At 37.8% G+C, this 26,924-nt stretch overlaps 1 protein-coding gene across 1 annotated transcript; it reads right to left on the reverse strand.

Moving 5' to 3' along the window:
* Positions 1-18,275: 18,275 nt before the first annotated feature.
* Positions 18,276-26,587, reverse strand: LOC110156138 (eIF5-mimic protein 2-A-like). Its single transcript, XM_055152499.1, has 12 exons — positions 26,482-26,587; positions 25,857-25,930; positions 24,951-25,127; positions 24,696-24,790; positions 23,592-23,657; positions 23,340-23,475; positions 22,262-22,371; positions 21,247-21,417; positions 20,609-20,755; positions 19,700-19,838; positions 19,343-19,465; positions 18,276-18,962 (listed from the first exon to the last, which is right to left on the reverse strand). The coding sequence occupies exons 2-12, from the start codon at positions 25,918-25,920 to the stop codon at positions 18,931-18,933; spliced, it is 1,260 nt and encodes a 419-aa protein (XP_055008474.1). The 5' UTR covers positions 25,921-25,930; positions 26,482-26,587; the 3' UTR covers positions 18,276-18,930.
* Between the last annotated feature and the right edge of the window lie 337 nt (positions 26,588-26,924).

The raw sequence follows: 26,924 nt of genomic DNA on the forward strand, positions 1-26,924 counted from the left end.
ATTCTGTTCTATGTTCCTTTTTCATGTATTGAACGCCCTCCTTGTTTCCCCGATGTGTGTTTTATTGCAGGATATGCAGGGTATTTCATATGTGATGTTACATTTATGCTCCGGTGGTATTTTATCTTTTTGGTGGAGGAGTAGTTGCCTGAGTTTCCTGTACAGTTTCACTGGTTTGTTAATATTGTGTTTTCTCATTGCCCTCTGCACTTTTTCTATTATGTCCCTGATGTGTGGTAATGTTCTCATGCCTGTGCTCTTTTTTTCAGTTTTATTTTTGTTTTTCTGGTTCTGTTTTTCTTTCTCTCTAACCTGTTGTTTTCCTTTGTTTATTGCCCATCTTGGGTATTGGCATTGCTTCAGAGTATTGTGAATGTGTCTGTCTTTGTCTTTGTCAGCTGACCGGACACATCACAGGATCATCACGTGACCACTTGGAGGAAGATTGTAAGTGAGCAGTCGAAACTGTCAGGTATGAAAACAAACTCTTGGTCTGAAAAAACAATCTAATAACAGAAATTATTGGAAGGTCAAATGAACCTCATTGGGCCAATCCTTTGTAATGGCCAAACAGAACAGGAAAACAAACTAAACAACAACAAACTATACACTGCCGCCTTATTTCTTCTCTCTTAAAATTAACTTGCTTAATTTTATTTAAAAAGACATCTAGACATCTAATACAAAATATGTTATATTTTCTTATAGGGCCAGCGGCTTAACACTGAGTCTTTTTCTCTGGTTAATTACTTGAGTGTCCAAAACATTTGCAGAGCTGCTTTAATTGGAGACCGTCAAGCCTTTTTGGCTAATGATGCATAGTTTGTGCCTAGTCCACTGTAAAACATCCTACAGAAATGCCCCGAAGCTCACTGCATGACGCCATTTTGTTTGGCAGAGAAACTTTTCAGTAGTTTGTGATTTTTGTTCTTGTTCTGCATGAACCATACATTTGAAGAGTGAGAACAAATGAGATCTGTTTGTTTAAATAATGCTGCACAAATGTAGTATGCTCAAACCTATTTTTTAGTATGTGTTTTGGGAAGATTAAAATGTTTTATGGTGTAAAAAAAAGTACATGCATACATACATAACATACATACATACAACTGGATGTAGCTTTAATTACTTGACCAGCAAGTCCCTTTTACGTTGGAACAGGACAATAGAAAATCATCCGTCCTAATTTAATCCAACCACAGCCGCTAATTTGTAGCATCAAATGTGTTCATCAAAGGCAGAAGACATCTCCTCTCTCAACATTCAGAACAAAATAGTGAACTTCTTTTACCTGAGATAAATAATAGTTTGTGCTTCGATAGTTGATTCTCTAAAAATCAGTCACGTTTGTTTTGGATGCTTCTTTCTAATGGCTTGAGCCACCTGTCAGTCACGCCCTGTGAAATCGGGGAGACGGCTCCAGATCCACTCATCTTTGTAAAGTATTGTCAAAGCGTGGGGTTCTGGCAGGGCAACAGACTCAACTGTGTTTACGACAAATATGCATTTCATCCACAAACCCAGTGCGGGCATAATAGTCACAAGAAGATAGCCATTTACACTTGTTCTCATATAATTGGAGCAAACTGTGAGTATAAATCAAATTCAAATGGAGAGTCAGGTTTTTACACTCCAAACCCTTTCTCCACAATAAATGTAAAATCAGTCTCAAAAGCTACACCCTCTCTGCTCACATACTGTAGTTAGACTTTCCTGGCTAATCACCTGTGAAAAGCACCGAGCGTATCCTCCACGTATATGGCATTTACCGGAAGGAAAAAGCTGAAAATGTAAATTGGCTTGAACCTGGAGTGAATTTTGCACAACGTTGAAGGATAAGTACTACTTTTGGGAGAACAATAGTTGGGATGCGTGGGTGTCTCTTCATGTTGAGGCTGCAACAATCGCAAGCAAATGAGGTGAGCAGGGACTTTACCTTGTGTTTGTGCTCTTCTGAACCCGACCTCCTTTCACGCTCCTCTCCCCACGTATGATTAGCAACATTATTTCTCGGAAAATGTGAACCTAGAATTATAGTTTTTGTGTTTGAAGTACCAACTGCAAGGTAGAAGGTCTGTAATTCCTTTTCTGGCGGAGGTTTGGCCACCTGCTTGTCCGTGGAGATGCTATTTTTTCACATGGATTACAAGTCCGACCTGTGGAGAGGTGACCCTGCTCCTGAGAGGGGGTCTTTTTAGCCATTTAAAAACACCTGTAGATAGTAAAATGCCATATTTGGGAACATTTCAGTGAAAGCTCTATCATATCCATGGAGACAAACAGATGGATCTCGATAATAATAATGCATTGAATTTATATAGTGCTTTTCAACGTACCCAAAGCTCTTTACGTCCCATCATTCATTCACTCCATCAATCACACACCAGATTCATAATAGGCAATGTGAGTGAAGAGTCTTGCCTAAAGACACAACACCAGTTTGCATTACAGCCACTGCTACCCCACTGTGGCGCTTTGTATTCCCAGTGGTCTCCCATCCACGTACTAACCAGACTATAACAGCGGTATTATGCAACGTGAACATGAAACTATGGCTCAACATAACGCATGGACTTCAAACATGCGGCAGCCGTAAGTCGGTATGATTGATTTGTGAATGAAACATGAGCCTATTCTCCTCATGAAATATTAATGGACAGAGTAACGTTTTAACATTCGATTTATGGGCTGCTTTGTTAGATTTAAGTAAGTCTCATTTTTTAACATTAATTTATAAGAGCAATATCCAGAATTAAAATTAGTTTGGGCCCAATTAAAATGTAAAAATGGCTCTGGTTTGGAGTGGCTTTGATCAAGATGGATATTTGCTGTAATTGTGATGAATTCGTGTACCATTTGTTCATTAGTTTTGTTCAAAAATAAGAAGAAAAAAAAATGAAAAAATGGATAACGATTAGTTTTTTCAGTTTGCGATTTTATGTTTAAATGGATAATGGAAAAAAACGGATAATGGCTATTTCTTTTCTTTGCTTCCGTGACTTTGAAGTACTGCGCTTTCGTCTAACATTTTCAGGCTCATGTTAACAAAATAAATGCTATTTCCCAAAACAAATTAATAACAAATTATATAAAAAGTGTATATGTCATCATGCTAATGCTTTGACTGACAGTTTGAAACAAAAAAAAAATCCTCCATACAACGCGCTTGTCTAACATTTTAGGCTCATGTTAACAAAATAATGTATTGTGTATGTATTGCATGACAGTAGAGGAGAGCAGTTTCCAGTTCTGCGTCTGATACATGTATGGGGTAAAAAAGCTTTCAGAAAAATTTGTGTGCATAGAATAGAAATCTGTGCATATCTGGCTGTAGTTGAGCTTAAAATAAATATTCGTAAACTCTCAAATGAGTCCAATCGTGCAAAAGAAGTATTGCGTGTATTTTATCCATCAGAATACGAATTGAAAAGTTACGACATCAAGAATTACAATCACGAAATGAAAAATTTATGATTACACTTTCTTCAGTACGAACATAAATTCACAGACGCGACTTTACTGTCAAAAATACATCATCACTTCACAGGCATTATTTATTGAGCAGAAAAAAACATCAATCGAGATGCCGGACTTTTGCGCCACATACGGACTAAACGAGGACTGAACCAGAACTGAACCAGGAAGATTAAACCAGGACTGAACCAGGACTAAAACAGGACTAAAGCAGGAGGTGCGCCCGCGTAGACTGTCGGGTGACCGCGGGCGAAAGGACCTGTGCAGAGCTTCGCGCCCTATGGGGCTAAGCGCAGCCGTCGTTCCGATCGCTCTTTGCAGACACCCTGCTCCATGGGCTCAGGGTTCTCCTTCTCTCTCAAGTCCAACGTTAGTCCTGGTTTAGACCTGGTTTAGACCTGCTTTTGTCCTGGTTTAGTCCTGGTTTAGACCTGGTTTAGTCCTGGTTTAGACCTGCTTTTGTCCTGGTTTATTCCTGGTTTAGACCTAGTTTAGTCCTGGTTTAGACCTGGTTTATTCCTGGTTTAGACCTAGTTTAGTCCTGGTTCAGTTCTTATTTAGTCCTAGTTTAGACCTGGTTTCGTTCTGGTGTAGTCCTGTTTTAGTCCTGGTTTAGTCCTCCTGTTTTACTCCTGGTTCAGTCCGGCATCACAGTTTAAGTCACGCAAATGGGAAACGTCTATTATCCGTTTTTTCCATTACTCATTTAAACACAAAATCGAAAGCAGAAAAAACAAATCATTATCCATTTTTTCATTTTGGTTATGGAGACAAATAATAAAGAAAATAGTTGTTTTTTTGTTTTCTTATTTTTGGTTTTATTTTGAAAAACAAATGAACGAATGATTCTCAGATTGCGATGGAATGTGATTTAATATTAAGCAGATTCCTCTCCCTCACAAAAACAAACAGTTTTGTCGAGGGTTTTTCATGTCTTTTCGATGCTGTCTGAATCCCCCGAGTCGCTGGTGCATAAACGGCAAAAGAAAGCTGAGCGCTGCAAACAGGCCTCTCCCCTCTCTCCCCTCTCTCTCTCTTCTCCTCCCTCTCTCTCTTCTCTCTCCTCCCCCCATCACCAACACCAGGCGCAGTTACAGTCATTATATTCACTCCGGGGAGACTCGTTAAAAACATTGCGGAGATACGAACTTTCATTCCATTTGCAGCGTATCAGTCGGTTTGTTTCAGCCAAAGTGTTATGATGTAGCTGTGGTATTCCCATGGGAGACTGTGAGAGTGCCAGCCGCCATCGCCTGCTTATAACCATCTCCTAAACCTCATACTGTACATGGGAGACGCACACCTCCAGCGACGACCTGCTAAACAAAGTGACAGTCATTAGCTATAAATCTTTAATGAGCAACATGGCTGTGGCTTGTAGCATCGCAATAGTTCCAATTTATTTTATCCATTCATCTTCCGCTCATCGTCATCCCGTAACAAGACGAAGTCTAACTAAACAATGGGCCTTAGGTGGATGCAGTCTGTGAAATGACATCTGAGAGACATGGGGTTATTTTTGGGCATGTGCTGATCCAATACTGGTATCAGATATTGACGGCGTTTCTGAACAAATTTGCTGAATCGAATATTGGCTTCCAAAGTGTTCAGCTGATGGTTGGGCATATAACTTAAATAAGAATCATCACTGGTCGTAGTTGGCCCAGAAAGTCTCTGAATGTTTGAACTTTTACTTACAAAAAAGCTCTTCTGCAGTTACTTGTGGGATACAAAACAGCTCCACACCACATTCATATCACTTTTGTCTTATGCCATTTTTGTTTTTCAGAAATAAATGCTAATTTCAGTCTCTGCACTGCTCAGTTAATATCTGGTATTGGCAGATACTTAAAGCCATAGTATCGGAATCAGAACTGAATTGATGCATCCACTATTTTGAAATGTCAGTTACTTTTCAGTGTGCATATGTAAGTGACATCATAAATAAATATTAACAGTCAGTATTCTGCTTTACATGGTCCTGTATTCATTTTATTATGCCCCACCCACTTTTGTTTCTAAATGCTTCTAAACCGCACATTTCTGTGGTGGCACTTTCAGTTAAACGGGAATTTCATTCATGTCACTGGAGAATTTGAAAAAAGTTTTGCCGATTAAATATGATATAAAATGTGTGTACAATGTTTTCATGCACATCACACTGCACTGATTCTCTGGGGGACTTTAAAGTGGGGCTTTTATAGTCCATCTGAACTTGAACTTATATGCGGTCAGGATCGGCAGTTCCGTACAAAATAACACAATCTGAATGATGATGGCGACGTCCACGGCAACTTCCGGAATGAGGTGGATAGCTGAAGAAGCAAGTTCAGGTGAATAAACTCATCAAGTGAAGTTCTTTTTTGTCATTATACATGCACATTGTATAACAGCATTATGTAGATCGTACTGAGGGTTAGTCATGAGCCGTGGCAATTGTGTGTGTGTGTCACTACTGTAGTCTAACCTGTTCTGAAGGAAACAGAGGAACCCAGATGAATTCTGCACAGACACAGCGAGAAAATGCAAATAAATCCTGCAGATACATGGCCCTTGCAAACAGTACAAACTACTATCTTAAGAAACAAATTCTCAACAAAAAATGGTCATATGGTTATTTTAAAAACAAAGAGAGAGAACATGAATTTGGGATTTAAAAATGTACCATCATCACTTAGTTTTAATCATTTGGTTCCATTGAACGCTCATTTCTGGACCAGTAAGTGAAAAAGTAAATCCTATAGAAACCTTTCCTTCCATTAAAGCAGCTCATGTGCTTTTCATCTCCTGGTGCCCACTGCAGCTGAAAAAGAGAGAAAAGGGCGTATTGTATAGACATAGTAATGATGTTTGTGATAAGCCCGCTGTTGACTCAAGTTCAGCCTTTAAATCCTTGGACACCTACAGCCAGGCCATTAGACCCTCAGCATGGACCCTCAGAGCAGGAACAAAGCACTGTGGTACAGATAGGAATTATAATGGAGGCTACAGTGACCAGATTGCTCAATTCAACTCCAAAACTGAAGTGAATTTGAGGAAAAATGTATACATAAATAGAAATGATCTGTCAATAATAATAATGTAATCAGTGTATTAGCTTCTCATTTAGACTTAAAGCTGCCATCTGTAAATCTATTAGATTTTTTTAACCAGTAGATTATGTGAAACCTGCCCCCTTCTCACCTGACCTTTATTCAGACTCTCTGGTCTCTTCTAAAGCTTGCAGATGATCAGACAGCACTGATATAGATAGCACCTAGTGGTGATAAGTAAGAATACAACTGAGCCAAATACAACAACTAATTGCAAATGGGTATACAGTATTTATTTCTCTCATCCGTGTTTGTAGCTACAAGGTAAACATGTTCAAATTGTATCAGCAATTGTAATATTGACTTATTCTTAATTACAAAAATGTGTATGATTGCTAAGTTCTTCATATTTTGTACCTTTGCCCAATCATAAAGCCGTATGAGCTAATCTCTTTTGGTTATCAGATCCTACAACTAAAACAGATGTAACTAAACCTAAAAATATCAGTATATTCACTTATACAAATGCAGTTAATCATGAATCAGTGCTAGTGCAGCCTCTGCCACTCAGTGAGAGAATTCTGGAAATTCTAAGCTTTCATATGAGGCATGATCTTTCCATATACTGAAAATGAGGAAAAAAAACTTGTGTGTGTCCTTTAGTCCTATGCAGGTTAGAATTTGGTCACATTCACAAAGAAACAACAGTAAACTATGTGAATATGGAATGAAATGCCAATCTAGAAGTTTGTTTGTTGGTATTTTATAGGATTTGAACAAAAAGGGTCAGTCAGTAACTATTCAACTGAGGTGGTTATTTTCCACAAGTTTAGTAAACAGAAATTGTATTTGCCAACGTGTATAGTCAAATTTAATAGCAGCAATAAGCCTGGAACAGAATCCAGGAGGAAAAAGAAATAACAGTTGTAAGCAATGCATTTACTTCAGTTCCTGCATGACACAATTCTGTCCTGCAAGTCTATTAGCATTTTGACATTTTTATAGTGATTTAATGGTAATTATGTATATTTTTGACTCCGATGACCAGAAGGTACTAAATAGCTTTCTGACAGACCGTTGTTATGACACTACCAGTGCATAGCTTTTATAAATAGGACATTTACACATTGTCATGGTTACGGTTAAGTGCAGTTCAAAATGAGCCCCTCTCATTCTGAATCACTGCTGAACACCGCACACTTTTGGAGTTTTTGGAGTGAGCGTTGACAGCACTTGGGGATAATTAATACGTGGCCCAGAGTAGATAGCTCGCAGTGTAAGAGGTGAAACAAACAGCCTATTGAAAATATGCATGGTATAACACTTCAATCAATCTGAGCACATCTGAATGAAGAGCTTGGTTGCATAAAACAGAAAAGCAGTGGTATGGAGCACTATAGATAGACCCTGTACACAGTAGGAGGTGAAAGACAATGAAACAGCTATGTGATGTAAATATAGTCACACAGGTATCTTAGGTTTAATACGTTGATATTAAAAGGGCATTCTGTAACTTTTCTGGTGGAGGTTGCTTGTCGTTTTTATCCATGAAGATGTTATTAGAGTATAGCAATAAACTTGGCAAAAGACATGGCTGGACACTAAGGCTGGCTGCTACAGATGTGGTAACTGTACCTATTGTGAACACGTACAACAGACTATCTCGTTCATGGACGTTACATCAGGTCAAAGTTTTGATATTAGAACATTCATTAATTGCAACACCACTTATGTAGTATACAGACTCGAATGTCCATGTGGTCGTATTTACATAGGCCGAACAAAACTGAAAAACAGACTGGCTGAGCACAAACAGGATATAAGGAACTGTAACCCCCTGTAGCCTAAAAATCAGTGCAATTGAACATATTAAAGAAACAATAAGAGGAGGAGATAGACTGAAAAAAACTACTACAGAGAGAGTCCGACTGGATCTACACTCTCAAGTCTACCCAGTTCTCAGGACTCAATGTAGAGCTAGATTTCTCCCCCTTCCTACAAGCTTTAAATATACAATCTATTCTTATTTTTTTACATCTTCTTCTTCATTAAACTCAAGACTAGTTCTCTAATATATTATACAAATTATACATGTCATATCTGTAGCACTTTTGAATTTTTGCACTATATATTTTTATACTATGTATTTTTTATGTATTGGTTGTTGGGATTTGTACTATTTATATCTTGTACTATATTTTATCTTAAATGGCTTGCAACTAAAATCTGTTCAGCCTACATGTCCCATCATGCACCAGGGGACTATGAGCTAGCCCACTGTGGACACGTGACCTACACCTATTACTTTAAATCTGCACTGTGATATCCATCTCGAGTTTGCCCTAACGAAGGCCGAAGGGTCAAAAAGCGTTGGTGTGATTTTAACTTTATCTGCCACGTAGTATTAAAGGCTTTTAATTATTTTGTACTTTTTGAGTGCCTCAGTTTTTTCGATTTTGTATTTGAGACTGGTCCCTGCACTGAAGAGCACCAAAAGGACAATTCTGCCTCAAAAATCCACAATTCTACTTAAAATTTTTTCCCATAGACTTCAAAATATTCAAATATTAAGAGCTCAAAGGCATTGTGGAGGCTAAACAGCTATGTGGACGATAGTAATATCCACAGTGTAATAGTTTTAAGTCCAATAAGCACAACAAAAACAAAAGATTTGATGAAATGCTTTAAGCAGTTTATAAAGTTTCAGAGACAGATTTGAAATAAAATTATGAGTCTTGTGGCCATTAGTTACCGTGTATCTGATTAGCCCTGAGCAAACTTTCAAACTTTTAATATTCATTTTCTTCTGAAAGTCTATGGGAAAAATTAATGAGAAATTTCGTTCCGGAACTGGAGCTCCATAGAGAGTTCTTAAGCAGACATTTAATACTTAAAAATACTGAACGTTAAGTATCGGCTAGTAGTGGCTTTTATCCAATGTCCAAAAGCCAGAATACTAGTCTCTTTCCCATTTGTAAGCTGTTTTAAATGAGCACAATCACTGAAGAATCTTTGAATTGGTGTAAATTAATCCACGTTTCATAATATCATGAATAACCTGCTCCTGTGAAGTCTTTTATTAAGAGAATATGAATAGGTATTAAACCAAGAACAAATGAGGACGCACACATGGCAGTCAGTGAAAGCCCAAATCTCCCATGATCCTCTTGGTTTTCGGGGCTTAGCGGGCCTGCCCTGCCACATAGGTGCTCTCAATGGAGTCCAGGACACAGGAACAGTGAGGAGGCCGCACTGCTCTGAGCTTGTTTGGCGAATTCTCTGATCCGCGGACAAAGCCATGGCATTTAGTGAGTCAACATGTTGATCCTAATTTGCATATTTCACCTCGGTGCTAAGCCAGGCATCAGAGTGGTCTTCCAGAACACAATGGCATCCCTGCATAAACAGACTGCCCAAACAAACAAGGATCATTCGCACGATTTCAACAAGAAGACGAGATAATGCACATTTGAGGATATTAGGGATTTTGACAGGGAGGTGGGAAAATGGTCCATTGAAGTAAACATATGTACTATTGATTCTATTAGCGCATTGTTTTGGTGTTGTATTCATAGTAGTGCTGCTAGTGATTAGAGTTTAAAGTAACAGAAGTAGTAATTATGGAGTATCAGTTCTATCATTAGGGATAGAAGTAACCCCAATGACCTCAGTAAAGTAAACCTATAATAGTACGTTACAGAACTTAAAACCCTGCCGTTAAAATGACTTGGCATTAAATCAAATCAAATCAAACTTTATTTATAAAGCGCTTTTCATACAAAACTGTAACACAAAGTGCTTTACAGTGATTAAAAACAATCCCACATTTCCATCCACCCACCCACCAACCCAACCCCCACACCTGCCCGACCCCACACAACCAGACAACCCAAACACACACACACACACACACACACACACACACACACACACTCACGCACACGCACACACACAAACATGGTAAAATACATAAAACGACACATAGTAAGATGTGAGGCTGAATACAGGCGGACCAGTTGAGAAAGCAATTAAGAAGATGTTATACTGATTTGAGTAAAGTTCACATCACAAGTAAAATTATCTACCAATGTAGTCTTTTTGCAATAGGAAAAGACACCAAGTTCCTTTAAAGATAATAAAACAACACCTCTTTGTACTTAAAATTAAAAAAATAAACTGTATGTTGTTTGAATTTAAAAAAAAGTTCTCAAATCAAGTTAAATCTTCTTAATTTGAGTAATTTCATCTTACTTAGATATTACTTTTTGCAGTGTAGCTTATCAAGATACCCAAAGACACTTAAAAATATGTGTAGTAGAAGTAGTAGGCTTGTAGTTGCAGAGGTGGGACTTGCAAGTTGTGACTTGGACCAAATCAGACTTGAGTCACTTTTTAGGACTTGAGACGTGACTTGATTTTGACTTGAAGGTCAGTGACTTGGGACTTGAGCCCTGTGACTTGAAAAGACTTGATGCTTCTCCTAAAAAAAATATGTTTTTAGAAAATACTTTTCTCTTTACAGTTGATAAATGTGGTGCTTAATTTTACAGAAACAAACTGGAACATGTCCCTCCCACTTCTCTGTTTGTTACTTTGGATGTAACTGAAGTACTGTGATGTGGTATCCTCAGATATACTACAGTAATATACAGCACATTAAAGTAAAACAGTGGGAACTGCATAGAACGTGATCCTTCCATTTCAATGCAGACTACATCACATAATAACTGTTATTAAGGACTTTTCAATCTTAATCATTTCTATTCTGAATGTAATAATTCACACTCTTGGCAAGACATTTAAAACGGAAACATTAGCACTTCTAAAATTATATAAATACTTTTTAAGTACAATTTAGTTTAAAAGTCAGAAATAGCAACAATCTAAGCTATATTTGGTACTTTTTTGGTTTAAAGACTTGAAATGACTTGAAGCTCAAAGTGGATGACTTGGACTTGACTTGGACTTATGGGCCAGTGACTTGAGACTCGACCTGGACTTGCCTGTATTTGACTTTGGACTTGACTTCAGAGACTTGAGGTCAAAGACTTGAGACTTACTTGAGACTTGCAAAATAACAGCTTGGCCCCACCTCTCTGTAGTTGTAACAGTAGGGAAACAGCAGTAGTCGTTGTGGCAGATAGGGTAATAGTGAGGTTAGCAGAAACAGACTTGTAAACACATATCTTTTTATTTTAGTAAACTGTCCTCATCAAAATAGAGACTCAAAGTAGAGCCCAAGTCATGAAGTAGTTGTAGTTAGCAGTTAGCAGTCTTCACTGGCAGCAATAGCTCTGACAGTTTTAGTACTAGAAGTTGCAGCAATAAAGGTCATGTGATTGGCAGTGAGCTGGAGACATTTATCACAGTGAGGGACAGGACGACACTGGACGAACTGCTGTCCATCGTGAACACTCCAGCTCACCCACTGCACCAGACTATAGAGCGACAGATAATACTCCCTACAACTGTACAGCAACTCACCCACTGCACCAGACTATGGAGGGACAGACGAGCTCATTCTCCAATGGGCTCCTACAGCTCCACTCAAACAGTGAGAGATACAAGACTACATTCATACTATAATACTCCCTACAACTGTACAACAACTCACCTTTATGTAACAGATAATACTCCCTACAACTGTACAACAACTCACCCACTGCACAAGACTATAGAGGGACAGAGAAGCTCATTCTCCAACAGGTTCTTACAGCTTCACTCAAACAGTGAGAGATACAGGACTACATTCATACTATAATACTCCCTACAACTATACAACAACTCACCTTTATGTAACAGATAATACTCCTTACAACTGTACAACAACTCACCCACTGCACAAGACTACAGAGGGACAGAGGAGCTCATTCTCCAACAGGCTCCTGCGGCTTCGCTCAAACAGTGAGAGATACAGAACTACATTCATACTATAATACTCCCTACAACTATACAACAACTCATCTTTATGTAACACTCCGTACAACTGTAAAACAACTCACTCTTATGTAACAGATAAGCCTGTGTCCTGTCAATCATCATATCGTTGTTGCACTTTGAACTCTTGTATAAAGCTGTGATTTTATATTTTATTATTTATCTTTTATTTTATTTTGACTTGTACATTTACATGTATATAATTATGTCTTACTTGACACCTGTTTCTTGCTCTCATTTTTTTTATTTAGAATTTATTATTACCATTTATATTTTCACTCTTTCTTATTATATTATGATGTATGAGCTACTGTGTCCAAATAATTTCCTTAGTGGATCAATAAAGTTTGTCCAAGTCTAAGTCTAAAAATAGCAACAATAGTAGCAGGGGGTTAGACCAAGTTGGACCAACACCAAAAACACGAGCACAAATAAACATTGAATCCAAGCACACAATTTGAACATTTCTTCCAATTGTTTTTTTTTTTTATTCAAAGAAACTCTCGGCCTCTTCTCTGTGACAGCATTATTCAGATGAGTTGCATTTCACTGAGTTGTGTTTACTGACCAAAAGGCTCGGTGTGAAATCCACAATAATTGCTCTTCACTGCTCCCCGGGCGTCCCCTGCTCCACTGCTGCACCCTCTCTACTCTACGCAAACCCTGCTTTAAGTGGGAGAGAGCGTCCAAATCACCATGTATACAGGCAATGCTAGCACTCCGCGGCTATTTACTCTGCCCAAGCCTCACCACATGAACTGTCATACCAAATACACACTAAAGAGGAGTGAGGGAGGAGAGGGAGAAAATGGCCGCCAGCGATAACTTGGTTTCTCTGCCTTTAAAGAAAAAAAAAAAGTTTGGGTTTCTAAGTGCTAAGTTTTACCCTGTGGCAATGCTGCTCGATTGGTAAGGTACTATGAACTGGACAAAAGAAAAGTGAGCAGAATTTTGACATTTATATAGTAATGAAATATAAATTATAGAAAGGTGATAATTAGCATAGTATAATTTTGTTACATATTGTCAGTTTATTATGCATTTATATGTAATTTTTTGGAGTTTGATAGTGTTTTACCCTGTGGCAGTAATCTTCAAAAGGTGGATTGGACTCACCTGAAAGTTGAGAGAACAGACTTTAGCCAACAAAAGACGAAAGATAGTTTGTCCCTGAGGCTATTTAAATAAATAAAAAATAATGAAGTAACATGCTCTTTTGAGTTTGTATTCTTGAAACATTATATTTAACCTGGATAAGGCTTTGAAAAAGTAGAAAATGGCCATAAATTACAGAAAAAATCATCACACACACACAAAAAAGCCTGATGATTTCAGAAGGGTCCAGTCTCAAAAATAACAGGTTTATCTGTTGTGCTCTGACTTGCCTGGACAGCCTTCAGGCTTTGCTACAAAAAGGATATTTCAAAACATGGCAAAAAACCCAGAAATGAAGGAATGACTTAGTGAACAGTTCAAGAGGCAGCCAGTCCCTCACAAGAAGGTCCAGAGCAAGAGGCCAGTTCGGATCAACCAACAGGATTTGGGACTAAACACATTTGCAATAGCGCTGCTAAACTGGGCAGTACCTTGAGGAGTAAAGAAAAGAGTGAGAGGGAGGAGGGAGGAGGTCTGGAGGTATGAGGAACAGTGTGATTGGTCTGACAGGTATCCACACTTCAAACTTCACCCCTGCAGTCAGGTGTTTGTATCAGAAACACCTGGAAAGTAATCACGGCATTCCTGTGTGATGTCATCGACTACTTGAAATAGCAGTGGAGCCAGCACACCTCTGCTCATTTTCATTCCTCTCCAGTGACTAGGTCAGGAATTGGAATACACCAGACGGTTTGCAAGAACCCCGGAAGTGCGAGTCAGGGCAACAGCCAATCAGCGAAGAGCCATACATTCTGTGTTGTCAACGATTCCCAAGATCAAGGATTTAAAGCCGGAACAAAGAGAATGTTTGGTGAATTTTATCAAGGGGAAAGACATTATTCCCCTTCTTCCTACAGGATTTGGGAAAAGCTTAATATACCAGTTAACCCTGTTAGTTACATACGTCATGACCAAATAGCAGCGGTTACATGGTTGGTTAAATAAAGAAAAAGTACCTGCCTAACATCGAACAAACGAATTCTAATGCTGCAAGGTCAGACAGTTTCCACAAAGTGAAACCAGCTCATGAATCAGGCAAGCACACACATACTTTGCACAAAAATGTCCAAAACATGACTAGAAACAAAGATAATGTATAGATAATACTAGTAGCAAATAAAGTGCATTTAGTATTTAGTTGCACTTTACTGTCAACCTTCAGGAAGCCCAGTAAAGTGGTCAGGATCCAACCCACTGTAGTGCACCACTTAAAAGAGGGTTATAATAAAAACCTATAAAATATGATTCACCCTTGAAGATTATGGTCAATATTGTCCATTCTAGACTATTGTAACAGGTCCAAGAGCACATAAACTGAAAGCAGCAATCTTTTCTGCTCAAATTAAAAGAAGACTGAATACAAAGCATTGTAAATCTTGAAACTGTTTTTCAATTTGCTATTTTACCTCAAGACAATGTTGTAATCCAGTCTAATCTGTAAAGAATAGAGGCAACAGTTGTTCAGACTGTTTACAAATGGTGTTTCAAATCCTGCTAAACCAGTATTACATTCTGTGGTTGTATACTTTGCTTTTACCTAATGGCAAATGCATTAATATTACAAAATAAGACAAATCCAGGACTAAACTCAGACCAGGTAGTGCTCTGAACAACCCAAACAAAATGCGATGGTATAATAAGGCTAAAAGGAGGACAAAAAGCAGAAGAACTACTACTCCAGACTGGTGTATATATGGTCTTGTATATCTGGAGCACGCACATTCAATTGCACACAGCTCTCCTAGAAGCACTTTTATTTTCCCCTGGTGACATGTCAGTCTCCTAAATTGTTCCGTGTTCTTTAGAGCGACTAAATAAAGCCAAAAAGCAAATACATCCCCACGGAAGAGAGGTGAAAAAAACACACTTGTGTCACAGGTTTGTCATCTACCTGTGTCTAATACTTTCTAGTCCTCCTTCCTTCAAAATGGCACTTTTCATTTGAGCACGACTCCAAAATCTCTGAGAGGCATTGGGTGTAGTGGGGAGTGTGACTAAAGGGTTTACTGCCATCTGTTGGCGACAAGCTGAACTGATTAAATATTCATGATGGATCCTCAGCCGCTGTAGTGAGCACAGTATTATCAGTACGAGACATGACCTAAGAAGGGATTAGCCACTGTGCAGCATTACTGTACATAAAGGAGCGGAGCATAGGAGCAGGTTTTTCTGCTGACTTCTAAGGAATGGAGTTTGTGTTGTCTCCTCCCTTTACATGTGTTTTTTATTTATCATTTGTAGATAGTTTTTTGCTTAGAAACTATATCTATACTCAGATGGCGATACAGTCCAGTTTAGCCTTGTAAATACAGAAGGAAAAAAGGGAAAAAAATGTTAACATGTTATAATCGTGTAGGTTCAAGATTAAAGGTGCATTGTGTAATTTTTCTGCTGGAGGGTCACCTGCTTTTCTCCATGGAGATGTTATTGCTTTGCCTGGAATGTTTCACAGTATAGTATTAAACCTTTTTATATTCAAGGACACCAAACCAAGCCAAGTTACAAGTAAGATCTGTGGAATGGCAATCTTGCTTTTTGTAGATATTTTAGATCAATAAGACTATCTGTAATTTAACAAATGTAAGGTAGACCTGTTTAATGTTATACTGTGGAACATTCAAAGCGGAGCAATGACGTTTCCGTAGAAACAAGAAAGTAACCGACCTGATATTGAGAAGTTACAAAAGTTACACAGTGGACCTTTAAAGGGCTCATATTCCGTAATTATCTGATCGATGCTATAATGCTGTTTCCTCATCACAAACATACCTGAAATTATAGCAGGTGCTCCCCTGTGTTTTTAAACTCCATACACCTTCACTGGAATAGTTTGGATAATTTCAGGAAAGAATTGCCTATCTCTACTTAAGGTAAAAGGTAACTGTTAATTTGAAAACTAACCCTTCATGACATCACTAAGGTGGAACCGCATTTTGAGCTTTGGGGATGTAGCTTGAGTATCCCTTTATTATTAGTCTGACATGGGTGAATGGAACAAAACACAACTACAGGTAAAAAGAGGTAATTTGGGCACTTTAAAGCTGCACTACGTAACTTTTCTGGTAGAGGCCACACCACTTGGTTGTCCCCAAAAAGATGTTAAAGCTTTGCCTGGAATGTTTCACTTGATTGAATTACAGGTGTTTTAATTTCTAAAAAAATGTGTTAGAGAACATTGATTCTTCCTATGAGCAGGGTCACCTCTCCACAGATCTGACCAGTAACTTGCCATGATGACATTACTCACTGTAGCTAGACAAGTTTAAGTGATTACTTTGGTACATTTTAAGCAAAGCAATAGATGCTGAACTGTCTACTAGAAATGCTACATATTGCACCTTTAAAGTTTTTATTCATGCACTTATTTACTTCACTATCATATTATTCATGTAGTTTGATTCGCACACACAGCTAAGTATGTGAAATATTTCTTCCTTTCTTTCTTGTGTGTGTGAAAAGTGATAAAAGGCATAAAATGGTCATCAGAAGGCATTGCTTTGGAAGTAATCTTGCATGTGGCATTTGGTAGTAGATCAAATACAATTCATAACGTTAAATTTTTTTTTTTTTCAAACGGTAACTTTCAAGGGTATTCATTTTCAGATATTCAGTCACACTTCAACTTGAGACCAAATTATTTTTACGTCCTAATATTAAATAATCCCTTCATAGACATTTTGTGTCTTCAGTTCACCTTAAAACACCTTGAAGAAGCTGTTAAATATTCTGTGTGTGTCTGGTGCAGTGCTAACCACCACAGGCTGTTTGTTACTTTGTAAAATGCCTGGTCCTAATGACTGTGCATGGCCCTTTGTTTGGCTAACATCTCGAATCACCAGCTCACTCTTGTTTATGCATGCTTGACTGCGCCATAATTACCATTTAAAGTGGGCTCCAAGTGAAGTGAATGAGATTGGGGGCGCACCTCCGGGTCGCTGTCTTCTGTGATTACTTGATTAGACCGGGCTGGACGAGATAAATCGTCGGGACATATTTAAGAATCAAGAGGAAGTGTGACCGAAAGGCATTTCCCCAAAATTATGCAACCTTTTGGAAACAATTACCTCTGACAGTGAAGTATTGTTTGGTTTGCAGTGTTGTGAGTCAGCAGCAGAAACAAACATTTGGATTTTAAAAATGGCCAGCATTGTGGGTGGTAGGAATGAATTAATATACACCACTTGTTTTAGTGTTCTTTTATTTTTGTTTTTAATTAGGAAAATTATAACTTTTAAACTCAATTTTCATAACTTTACACTTGCAAGATAGAAACGAATGCCCCTCCTTCACATTCTACTTCAAAATGACATCTAAATGAACATCTGGCTTTTCCTGGAATATTCCAGAGTTGGGAATGAAACACAATTAGCCATTGCGCATTTATTCAGTAATTATCTGACCTGCTTGTTTCCATGGACGGAGATATGTTAAATGCTACACTGAGACATTACAGGGAAACAAATACTGTATCTCCTTGGAGACAGTTACACTGTGTGTCTTTAATGGTGTTAAAAAAAACAAAACAAAACTGTTTAACCTGTTGTTTAAGTCATGAACACACTTTGTGAATTTTTTAAAACTGTGTATTTTAATTCCATTTCTGTATTCTATCAGTCTATGGAAGTTTGTTTAAACTGCTGACTGTCACATTTCATATTCACACAATAAACTGAAAAATCTGGGAAAGCAGTGTCTTTATTTTAAAAACCTCATGGTACAGAAAATTAAAAACTACAGCTCTAACATGGTTCTGTTACAAATGTAATTCAATTCACGGGGTCTTGCCACTTTGACACTACCATAGTTTCAAAATGGCAACCAATACCAATGATAGACAACCTTAAAAATCTGCCATAATAATACAAGTCGGACAAAGTTGGTACAAATGTAATTGGTATTGGTAAATCAGTAAACAGGATTACCATCGAGAGGTGCTGGGTGAGCACCTCAAGCAAACAAGAAATCCAAGAAGGCCAACAACATTTCAAAGTATGCCACTAATGGCTTCTTTCGTAAGGAACAATCTTTGGGGAAAAAAAAAAAAAGAAGTTCCTCAGTTGATGAAAGGGAGTTTTTGATCAATTAAACTTATTGTGGCACTATCCAGTTCAGCTCACAAGTACAAAGACAAGAGTATTGATTTGGGAAAGTGTTGGCATCTAAAATAAACCAGTATTAAAGCCCTTACAAGTTGAACTAGATATGAGGAGGTAGAAGAGACAAGAAAACAGAATCCCCCAAAATACCTGTTACAAAACTCGGCACTGCATTTGGTGCTGTGTTAATGTAAAAAATACTAAATCGCAAAAACGGCAGTCGGCACCAAGCCTTCTCAGTCGGCTTCCTCCTCCTCCGATTCAGACTCTGGAAAAGAAAAAAAAAAAAAGCACATTTAAGTTTGCTGTGAAGTGGGAGAAGGTAATTAAAGTCACAATATAAATCATAATTGACCAGATATAAATAAAAATATGTAAAGAGTTTCACACTGCAGATTGAAAAAGTAGGTATTTAAATCTTTAACCTGTACCAATTTCTCTTTTTGGCACATTGATAAAATACATATGCATTCATTTTCTTATTGTGATGACTTTTCCTGAAAATATATTGTCTACTATACTGAAAATATATCCCTAGTAGTAATCCATAGGGGAACTGTCTTTTAAAAACACTTTCCTGCACGTTACCCAGCACTATAAAGTCTACAGTTATAACACATGGCAGAGAGATGTGGCCAAAGTGCTTACCTTCTTCAGCGTTCTTGAGCCACTCCACAAACGCTTTCATTTGTTCAAGGAAAACGCTCTTCCCTTTGGCCAGGTGGGCTTCATTGTACCACCTCAAAATGGCTCCTTCGCTCAAGACGTCGGCTAAAAAACAAAGACACATACAGTAAACGTTTTGCCAAATGCACAGATGCATCAGCAGGTGCTTGAAAAACAATGTTGCCAGGCAGGTTGACACCATCAATCAAGACAAATTTTTGGCTATAATCTCCAGCCATCTGGCATGACCGTGCTATAACTAGTGAGCTTCCACAAACTTAGCCACCAGAAAAGGAGACAAAACAGACACTGAAAAGAGTTCTAAAGAAAATAACTTACCTTTGTAAAGCAGCACAACAATTTTCTGAAAGGCTTTCATGAAGTGGATGTTGTCGTAACAGTATTCCTGGATCTTGAGCAGAAGAGTGACTTCGGAAGAGCCCTGGCTGGTAAAAGCGCTCAACAATGCGCTGTATTGCTGCAAAGGGAGATGCCAATTAGTGAGTTGAGCACATTGAAAAGTGGCCTCAAAAACATTTTGTACAGTTGAACAAAAATTCAAGGTTACAGAGGTTATAAAACACTGAAAGCCTGGATGGAAATCTCTCTACCCTCCCTTTAGTATTACTCTGGGCATAAAAGATGAAATTAAAGTGTCAATACTGAATACACTGAGCTCCATGGTATAAAAATGGTGTTCTGAAGGAAACATTACACACCAAACTTGCAAGTCATCACCTTGAAACTCACATTTTAAAACCATTTAAAAATCAATACATTTTGACAATGCTGGTACAAAATTTAAAAAGCCATTACGAAATTCAACATCATGTTCGTCTTTGAAAGGAGAAATACAAACCAGGTAAAATTTATGGGTCAATTTTACTTTTTCCTAACAGTTTAGTTTCAGGACTGGCTTGCACGATATGAGAAAGATACAATATTCAATAGCTATGTTTTGAATTGCAATGATTCTATTATTGTGCCAAAAAGTACAGAAATAATAGCTATAAGTGAATTTATTTAAGTTTTTATTTTAACCCTGCTAGTAAATGAAAGCATGTGCATTTCAACCTATTTCATATTAAAGAACAGATACCTAATAACTTTAAAAAGCTTTTTTCTGTTCTGATAAAACTCAAGATGAATCTAGAACTTATCTATCTTATAGATACCTTATGGATTTTCTTCATTTTCAATACTTTCTTAAACTTTTGACAACCTTACTCCCAAACTAAATCTTAGTACCTTCAGATGTTTTATGGCTTGTTCCGTGACCAGCTCCTCCTTCTTGTTCCACTCCACGGTGCTCATTAAACTGGCCCAAATCAGACCGATCATCGTCTGCTCAGAAATATTGTTCTTCTTTAGTTCCTCTCTGGAGTAGGCAATAATCTGTAAAACCCCAAAACACAAAGGAATCAGTGATGAGAAGAAATACATTTATCGGCAGTCTTCTAGCAGTTATTCAATGTTTCAACCAACTTAGAGACTTCAAATGTCTGCCCATATATATAGATTTACACGTATTCCATGTTCATTGTTAAACTCATTTTAATTAAAATTGCATATTATAATTCACCTCCCAGCAATTTAGCCAATTTATAACTATGCTCAATCTGGTTTGTATAGATTCCTTTATTAATGAGTTTCAACTTCCTGTTTATGGGCTCCATAAACAGAAGTTGAGATCTTTCACTAATCAAAAAGATATTTTAGTTACAACTGTGACATTTTTAATACATTGGAAACTGAGGGATAAGTGGAAAATATGAATGTTGAAGTTGCAGCTGCACCTTGGTACCACTCAAAAGCCAGAACTAAAAAGTTAAAACAGACTTGCCCATGTACCTTTACACAGACAAAAGAGTGACCTCAAGTCTTACATCTCTGATGGGCTCCTCGCGCAGCATCTGCTCCTGTAGCTCCTTCTGAAGCTCTTTGCGCGCGCCGATGGACTGCTGGTTTCTGACGAAGTCCGAGAGCTCTTTGAGTCCGGCGTCAGTGAAGTACTTGCAGAAGTGTTCACAGCTGCGTTTGTTGGCTGGGAACAGCTCCTGGAAAATGAGAAAATAATCAGATGAGACAAAAATCTAATCAAGGGTCTTTAGCTGCTCATTTGTCGTTTTTCTTCCGTTTTAAATTTGGAGAGCTACCTAGTAAACATTTTAACTACAGTTCAGGTATTCTGATAAGCACACAGACAAACACTAAAGATGTTATAGAAAAACATTAAGAAAAAGATGGCTCCATAGATGTAGGAATTTATGGGAATTTCAAAAAGATTCAAAAACAATACATCAATTCATCAATGCAGTTGACAGTGGGACTGGGAGATCTGGCAAAAGAAAAATGTATTCACATTTTTGTCCTAGTATTGGATGTATTATGATTTGATTTCAAATAATTTTTTTAATAAACATGGTGGTTCATATTCTAAAAACATACAACATTTTAAGTGGTAAATTACTATAACTACTCTAAACCTTTACTGACAGAATTGGCTATAGACCTCAGAATTAAAAATTGACTCTTCAATGACTAAGTTTGGCATTTATTTGATTTGGATTCACGGAATGGCCCTGATTTTGGTTCCAGCCAGTAGAAACCAGTTCAAGAGTTTTATCCATATTCAATATTCCGTTAGAGAATAAACATCATTTTAGTCCAGATTCTGAAGGGAACTGAAGATATACAATTCAACTGACTGATGAACTGCAAGCAGTAATCATGTTTAGGGACAATTTTTTCTTTCACTTCTTTGCAGCATTACATCTTGAGTGTAGAGGCCCTAAACCTCCACTTTCGCTTTTTACAAAGCTGCCAGCCCTGCAACCACCTATAATCCAATCTCCACTCTTGCTACACCTTTAACACCAGTTTTATGCACAGTGCTCTTACCAGGAGTCTGTTGTCCATGCCAACTTTCCTCAGATTCGCAGCCACTGAGTTTATGTCCTTTTCGGAGAGCCAGGATTTGAAAAGTTTCACAGCGAAGGAGGCCGAGACACCTGAACAAATGCAGAAAAGCGCGTGTCAGCTGTTGTTTGTGTGCAGACCTTGTGGGATAAAGCTAGGTGTGAGTAATGCGACGGTAAACAGCTCTGCGGGAGGCACTTAGACAGCGCTCTATGTGGAACAGCAGCTCAGTGAGAAGGCCTGGGTCTAGACTCTCAGAAGCAGCAGAGTGAGGGCATAAAAGCGATATTAACAGAAGAGGGTTAGATGCAGACACACAGGTTTGCCCGGGCATTATACGTAGAAAAGGGGCAAAAGTTCAGCATGGTGTTACAACATAGGGGGCTAAAGGGGAAACCAATTCTTTTAGTGTCTACTAGAAACACATGAGCAGTTTCTACAGAATTTAATACGGCCTAGAATCAATTTTTTTTTTTTAATGCTCTGCCCTATAGGTTGAATTATAAAAAAACATCGAGCCCTCCTGAGGTCCTTCACTATATATTAAACCAAATTTTGGGTTGGCATTTAAAAACAAAAAAGTGCAAAACTACAAACTATTAATAATCTGTTTAAAATCAACACAAACATACTCATTTCTAACTCTTACTCATTATTCATGCTATACAACTTGAAATACCAAGGTTAAAACAAACTATGTATCAATAACTTTAAAATCAACAAACTTTACCTAGAAAATACTCTAGGGCTCAGTATAACCGAAATATCCATAGCTTTTCGCACCTTCATTTAAGTGTGCATGTTTTTAACAGCACAAGTATTATAAATATAACTTAAGCCAGAGGTGTCAAAACACTTAGTTTCATTTTGTGCAAGAATGCATACGTCGCCAACAGAGTAAATACAATGAGCACAAATTGACCACAAAAGGAACAAATCTCCTGGACAGGACATACCAAAGCAAAGCCTTTGCAGACTAGCTAAAATGCATAAAATGAACTCAAAAGTATGCAATAACTTTAAGAATTCTTGTGTTACACCATATCCAACCAGCTTGTACCTTCTTTGACCAGGTTCTCGTTGAACAGGCTGTTGAGAATGGAGGCCGAAATGTTGCCGTTGGCCAGTAAAATCCCTGTGAGCATGGCCAACTTGTTACGCTCCGACTCGGTGAAGCCTTTAAGGAAGAGCAGCAGCTGAAAATATGGGGAAAATGTACCATTATAGCATCACACCAAATCCTGCACACTGAAAGGTAAAAGTATACGGGCAGACGGTTATGGATTATGTAAACTATAAAAGAAGAACTCACTTTCTTAATCTCCTCCTCAAACCCTTTCTCCAAATACTTGTAACGCCGGATCAGCTTGTTGAAGACCTAAAGAAAACAAGTCATGTCATTTAGAGTCAAAAGCAAAATGGGAGCCTGACAGAGTTGAAAGATAGAAGGCCTGTCAAGATAATTACCATATCTACTTGCATGATAGATGGAAAAATTGTTTTGGTGAGTAAATATTGTGGGTACTTTATTCCTTGTACTACTGGGGAACTTTGTTGTTTTTCTGTTCCACCTTTAGGTTTGAGCTGTAGAGGGTTGAATACATGACTTCTATTACTCATTATGTATCATTATGTTTTATTTGTTGCATTTGCATTTATTGCTCATGTTCATCAACAAAGTAAGACTATGTAGATTTTTGTTCAGGGCTTCTTTTGGGTTATGCGTCAATGGCACCCAATATTACTGTCTGTTTTCTTCAGCAGCATATCTTACTTCAATTTTCAAAATTGTAACAGTCATATAATAGTCATCATTTCTGTGCAGTGGTTAGCACTTGGCGATTATTACAAACTGGATTTAGCTGTAGGATTTAGCGACACAAAGTGAGGACCTCATTGTGCTTTCTGATTGAATAATCTTCTTGAGAATAGGAGTGGGTGATTATGACAAAACACAATATCTCACCAACTTTGCAGTTCAAATATCACTCAGAAAGTGAAAGGACTAACATTTAACACAATTGTGTAGAAATCACTTCATACTGCTATTTTGAAAGATTACACAAGTTTCTGTTCTTGTCATCTTTAATCATCTTATTTGCAAGTTATTCCAATTTTCATTAGATATTATGATCTATATTTAAATTTTGCATACTTCTAAAACAATTTTAAAATTTTCAATACATCTCCACTTCTATTTACCTACCAACTTCTTTTTTTTAATTTTTTTATTAGATAAACATAAAAATTGGATTAAGTTCAATTTTAATATGAGCTTACGTATGACGTATGTTCTTGATTACAATGTATAAAGCTTATGAGCATCCATGTTTATCTGATTTAAGTTAAAAAAAAAATATTACACATATTCCAATATATACTATCCAAGTATAATCTACTTGATGGGTCTACTCACCTGAGCATAAGCCTGCATTGTCTCCATGTCTTCTTGTGCTTTAAAAAGACAGAACTCAGTGCTGGTCATGTCATCGGAGAGAGTTCCTCCTGGGGCTGAAAAACCAAACCACTTTATTTGAGAAACTTGTTCAGTACGAAAGAAAGCTTGCTCTTTGGTCAGATAAAGCCAAATCCTTGAAAAAATATCACTTCTCTGCAGTAATAAAATGTACTACGTTTGATTTGTTCGTAAAGGTTGACAGAAGCTACTTACCCAGCATTCCCCCGGCCACCAGGATGTCAAACAGGGTCTCAGCATAGCGCCGGTAGTCGAGTTTGGCACCAGAGGCATCTAGGAACTTCGCAACCGCTTCCAAATCAGTGCCAGATTGGTTCAGACCTTGTACGATAGTTTCCTGGAATTGTGTAGGGTCAAACCTCTCCTTTTCATCTGACAAGAAGAAAAACATGCTTTATTTGTGACACAATTTAAAACTTGAATCTAGATTACAGGCACTACTTTACAACATTTCTTAGTTGTGGTGGGATGATGAATGGGATTTTTTCACATTTTTATTTGGTTTAGATTTTCGTTGCCATAAATTTGTCATGACAAGTTACGGCAGGTTGTCTGCTGAAAAAGCTGGCATGCCTTGTCAAGAATATAGGCTATGCTAGGCCTTTATTAGATACAACCTACATTACTGTCCTTACACATTTTCCCTCCTTAAAAACACAGCCAAGATACAACACAAATTCATGGTATAAAACAATGAAAGCATTCATCAGAACCAGAGATATAGCATGAAATTAAATGCATCAATAAAAATATAGGCCTGCAATAGTAATCAGTCAAAAAGGAGAAGGAGAGAGAACCTGTCTGGGTGGCAAACTTTTTAACTTCACAGGAAATATGGTAGGCCTAAATTTACAAAAATCTAAGAAGAAAAAATGTCAAAAAGGTGAGATTTTTCTCTACGCTTTCAATTTGTCTGATTGCTAATATATAGATATACAAAAACCTATTAAAAATATATATATCATAAAGACAGTCTACAACAAACAGGAAACTAAATACGTAGTAAAACGACAATCATTCGCTGCTAAGCGTTACAACACCTTTCTGTCCAAACCAGCCATTTCAACATGTCCAAACGCGTAAAGCAGTAAAAACTCTTACCTCTTTTGCGAGTTTTGAAGCGCTGGCCTGTTAGCGTAGGCTTCTGCTGCCTTTGATTACTCATAAAAGACTCTCTAAAAAAGAACAAAGACAAAAGATATCAACATTAGCATTGACAATAACAGCCACGACAATCCCCATTTTGTGTAGGCCGTGTACAAGTGTTAGCTGCTCAAATCAATCTGGCTAATTTGCAGCAAACTCTTTCCTCAACTTTCCAGAGGATCAAAAGAGAATATCAACAGGATTAAACTCGTCATTTGATGCTAGATTACACGTAAATAAGGCCAGTACGTCGAATTAGGCCCAGACTGGACATTGTCGTTTAATCTAATTACCTCAAACTAGTTAACTAGTTCCTGTAGCCGACTGCTAAACCACGTAGTAGTAATTTAAGGCGGAAAACATTGATATTTTAGCTTGATTGTTCGGTTTATTGGTAGAATCGGCGCCCAGCTATTGTTTTCGCAATACACGGTGTACAATGCGATCACATTTTAAAAACCACAGACCAGCGTCTCGTGTTTTAGCGACACCTGTATAGCGCACGGCAGTTCTGTCCTTTTGCCAAATCTTACACGAATATGAAAAGGTAAACTCACAAACAAACCAAGAATCGACTCACCGAAATACTATTGGGGTACAAAAACAGTCCGTGAAACAAAAAGTGATTCGTTGCTGGACTCCCAACACGCGTACTCCCAGAAAAGGGGAAATTATGGACGCCACGGCGCATGCGTCGTACTGTTAAATCACATTGGGTCACTGCACTTACAAAGGAGGGGAGGACAGTTTGAAAAGTAGAATAAAACGTACTTAATTTGTACCTTTAGCAAAGGAAAGTAGACAAATGTGTACGAATTACAGTAGCTTTTTAGGTGTATTTGTATTGCATTTATATCCGTAACGTTTGTGCGAAATTTCCAAACGCCACGACCTAATCATCCCCCCTACAATTAACTTCAGGCATTTAACTAGCTCACAAATTAATTAAAAAATTAAGAGAAGCGCAATGTTGGAAGAAAGGTAGATTTATGAAGCATGACATAAATGTGAAGCAATTATGGA

Source organism: Boleophthalmus pectinirostris, unplaced genomic scaffold, assembly GCF_026225935.1.
Source record: "Boleophthalmus pectinirostris isolate CB_2022bp ecotype Guang Dong unplaced genomic scaffold, ASM2622593v1 HiC_scaffold_1, whole genome shotgun sequence".
In the NCBI taxonomy this organism is placed as follows: Eukaryota; Metazoa; Chordata; class Actinopteri; order Gobiiformes; family Gobiidae; genus Boleophthalmus; species Boleophthalmus pectinirostris.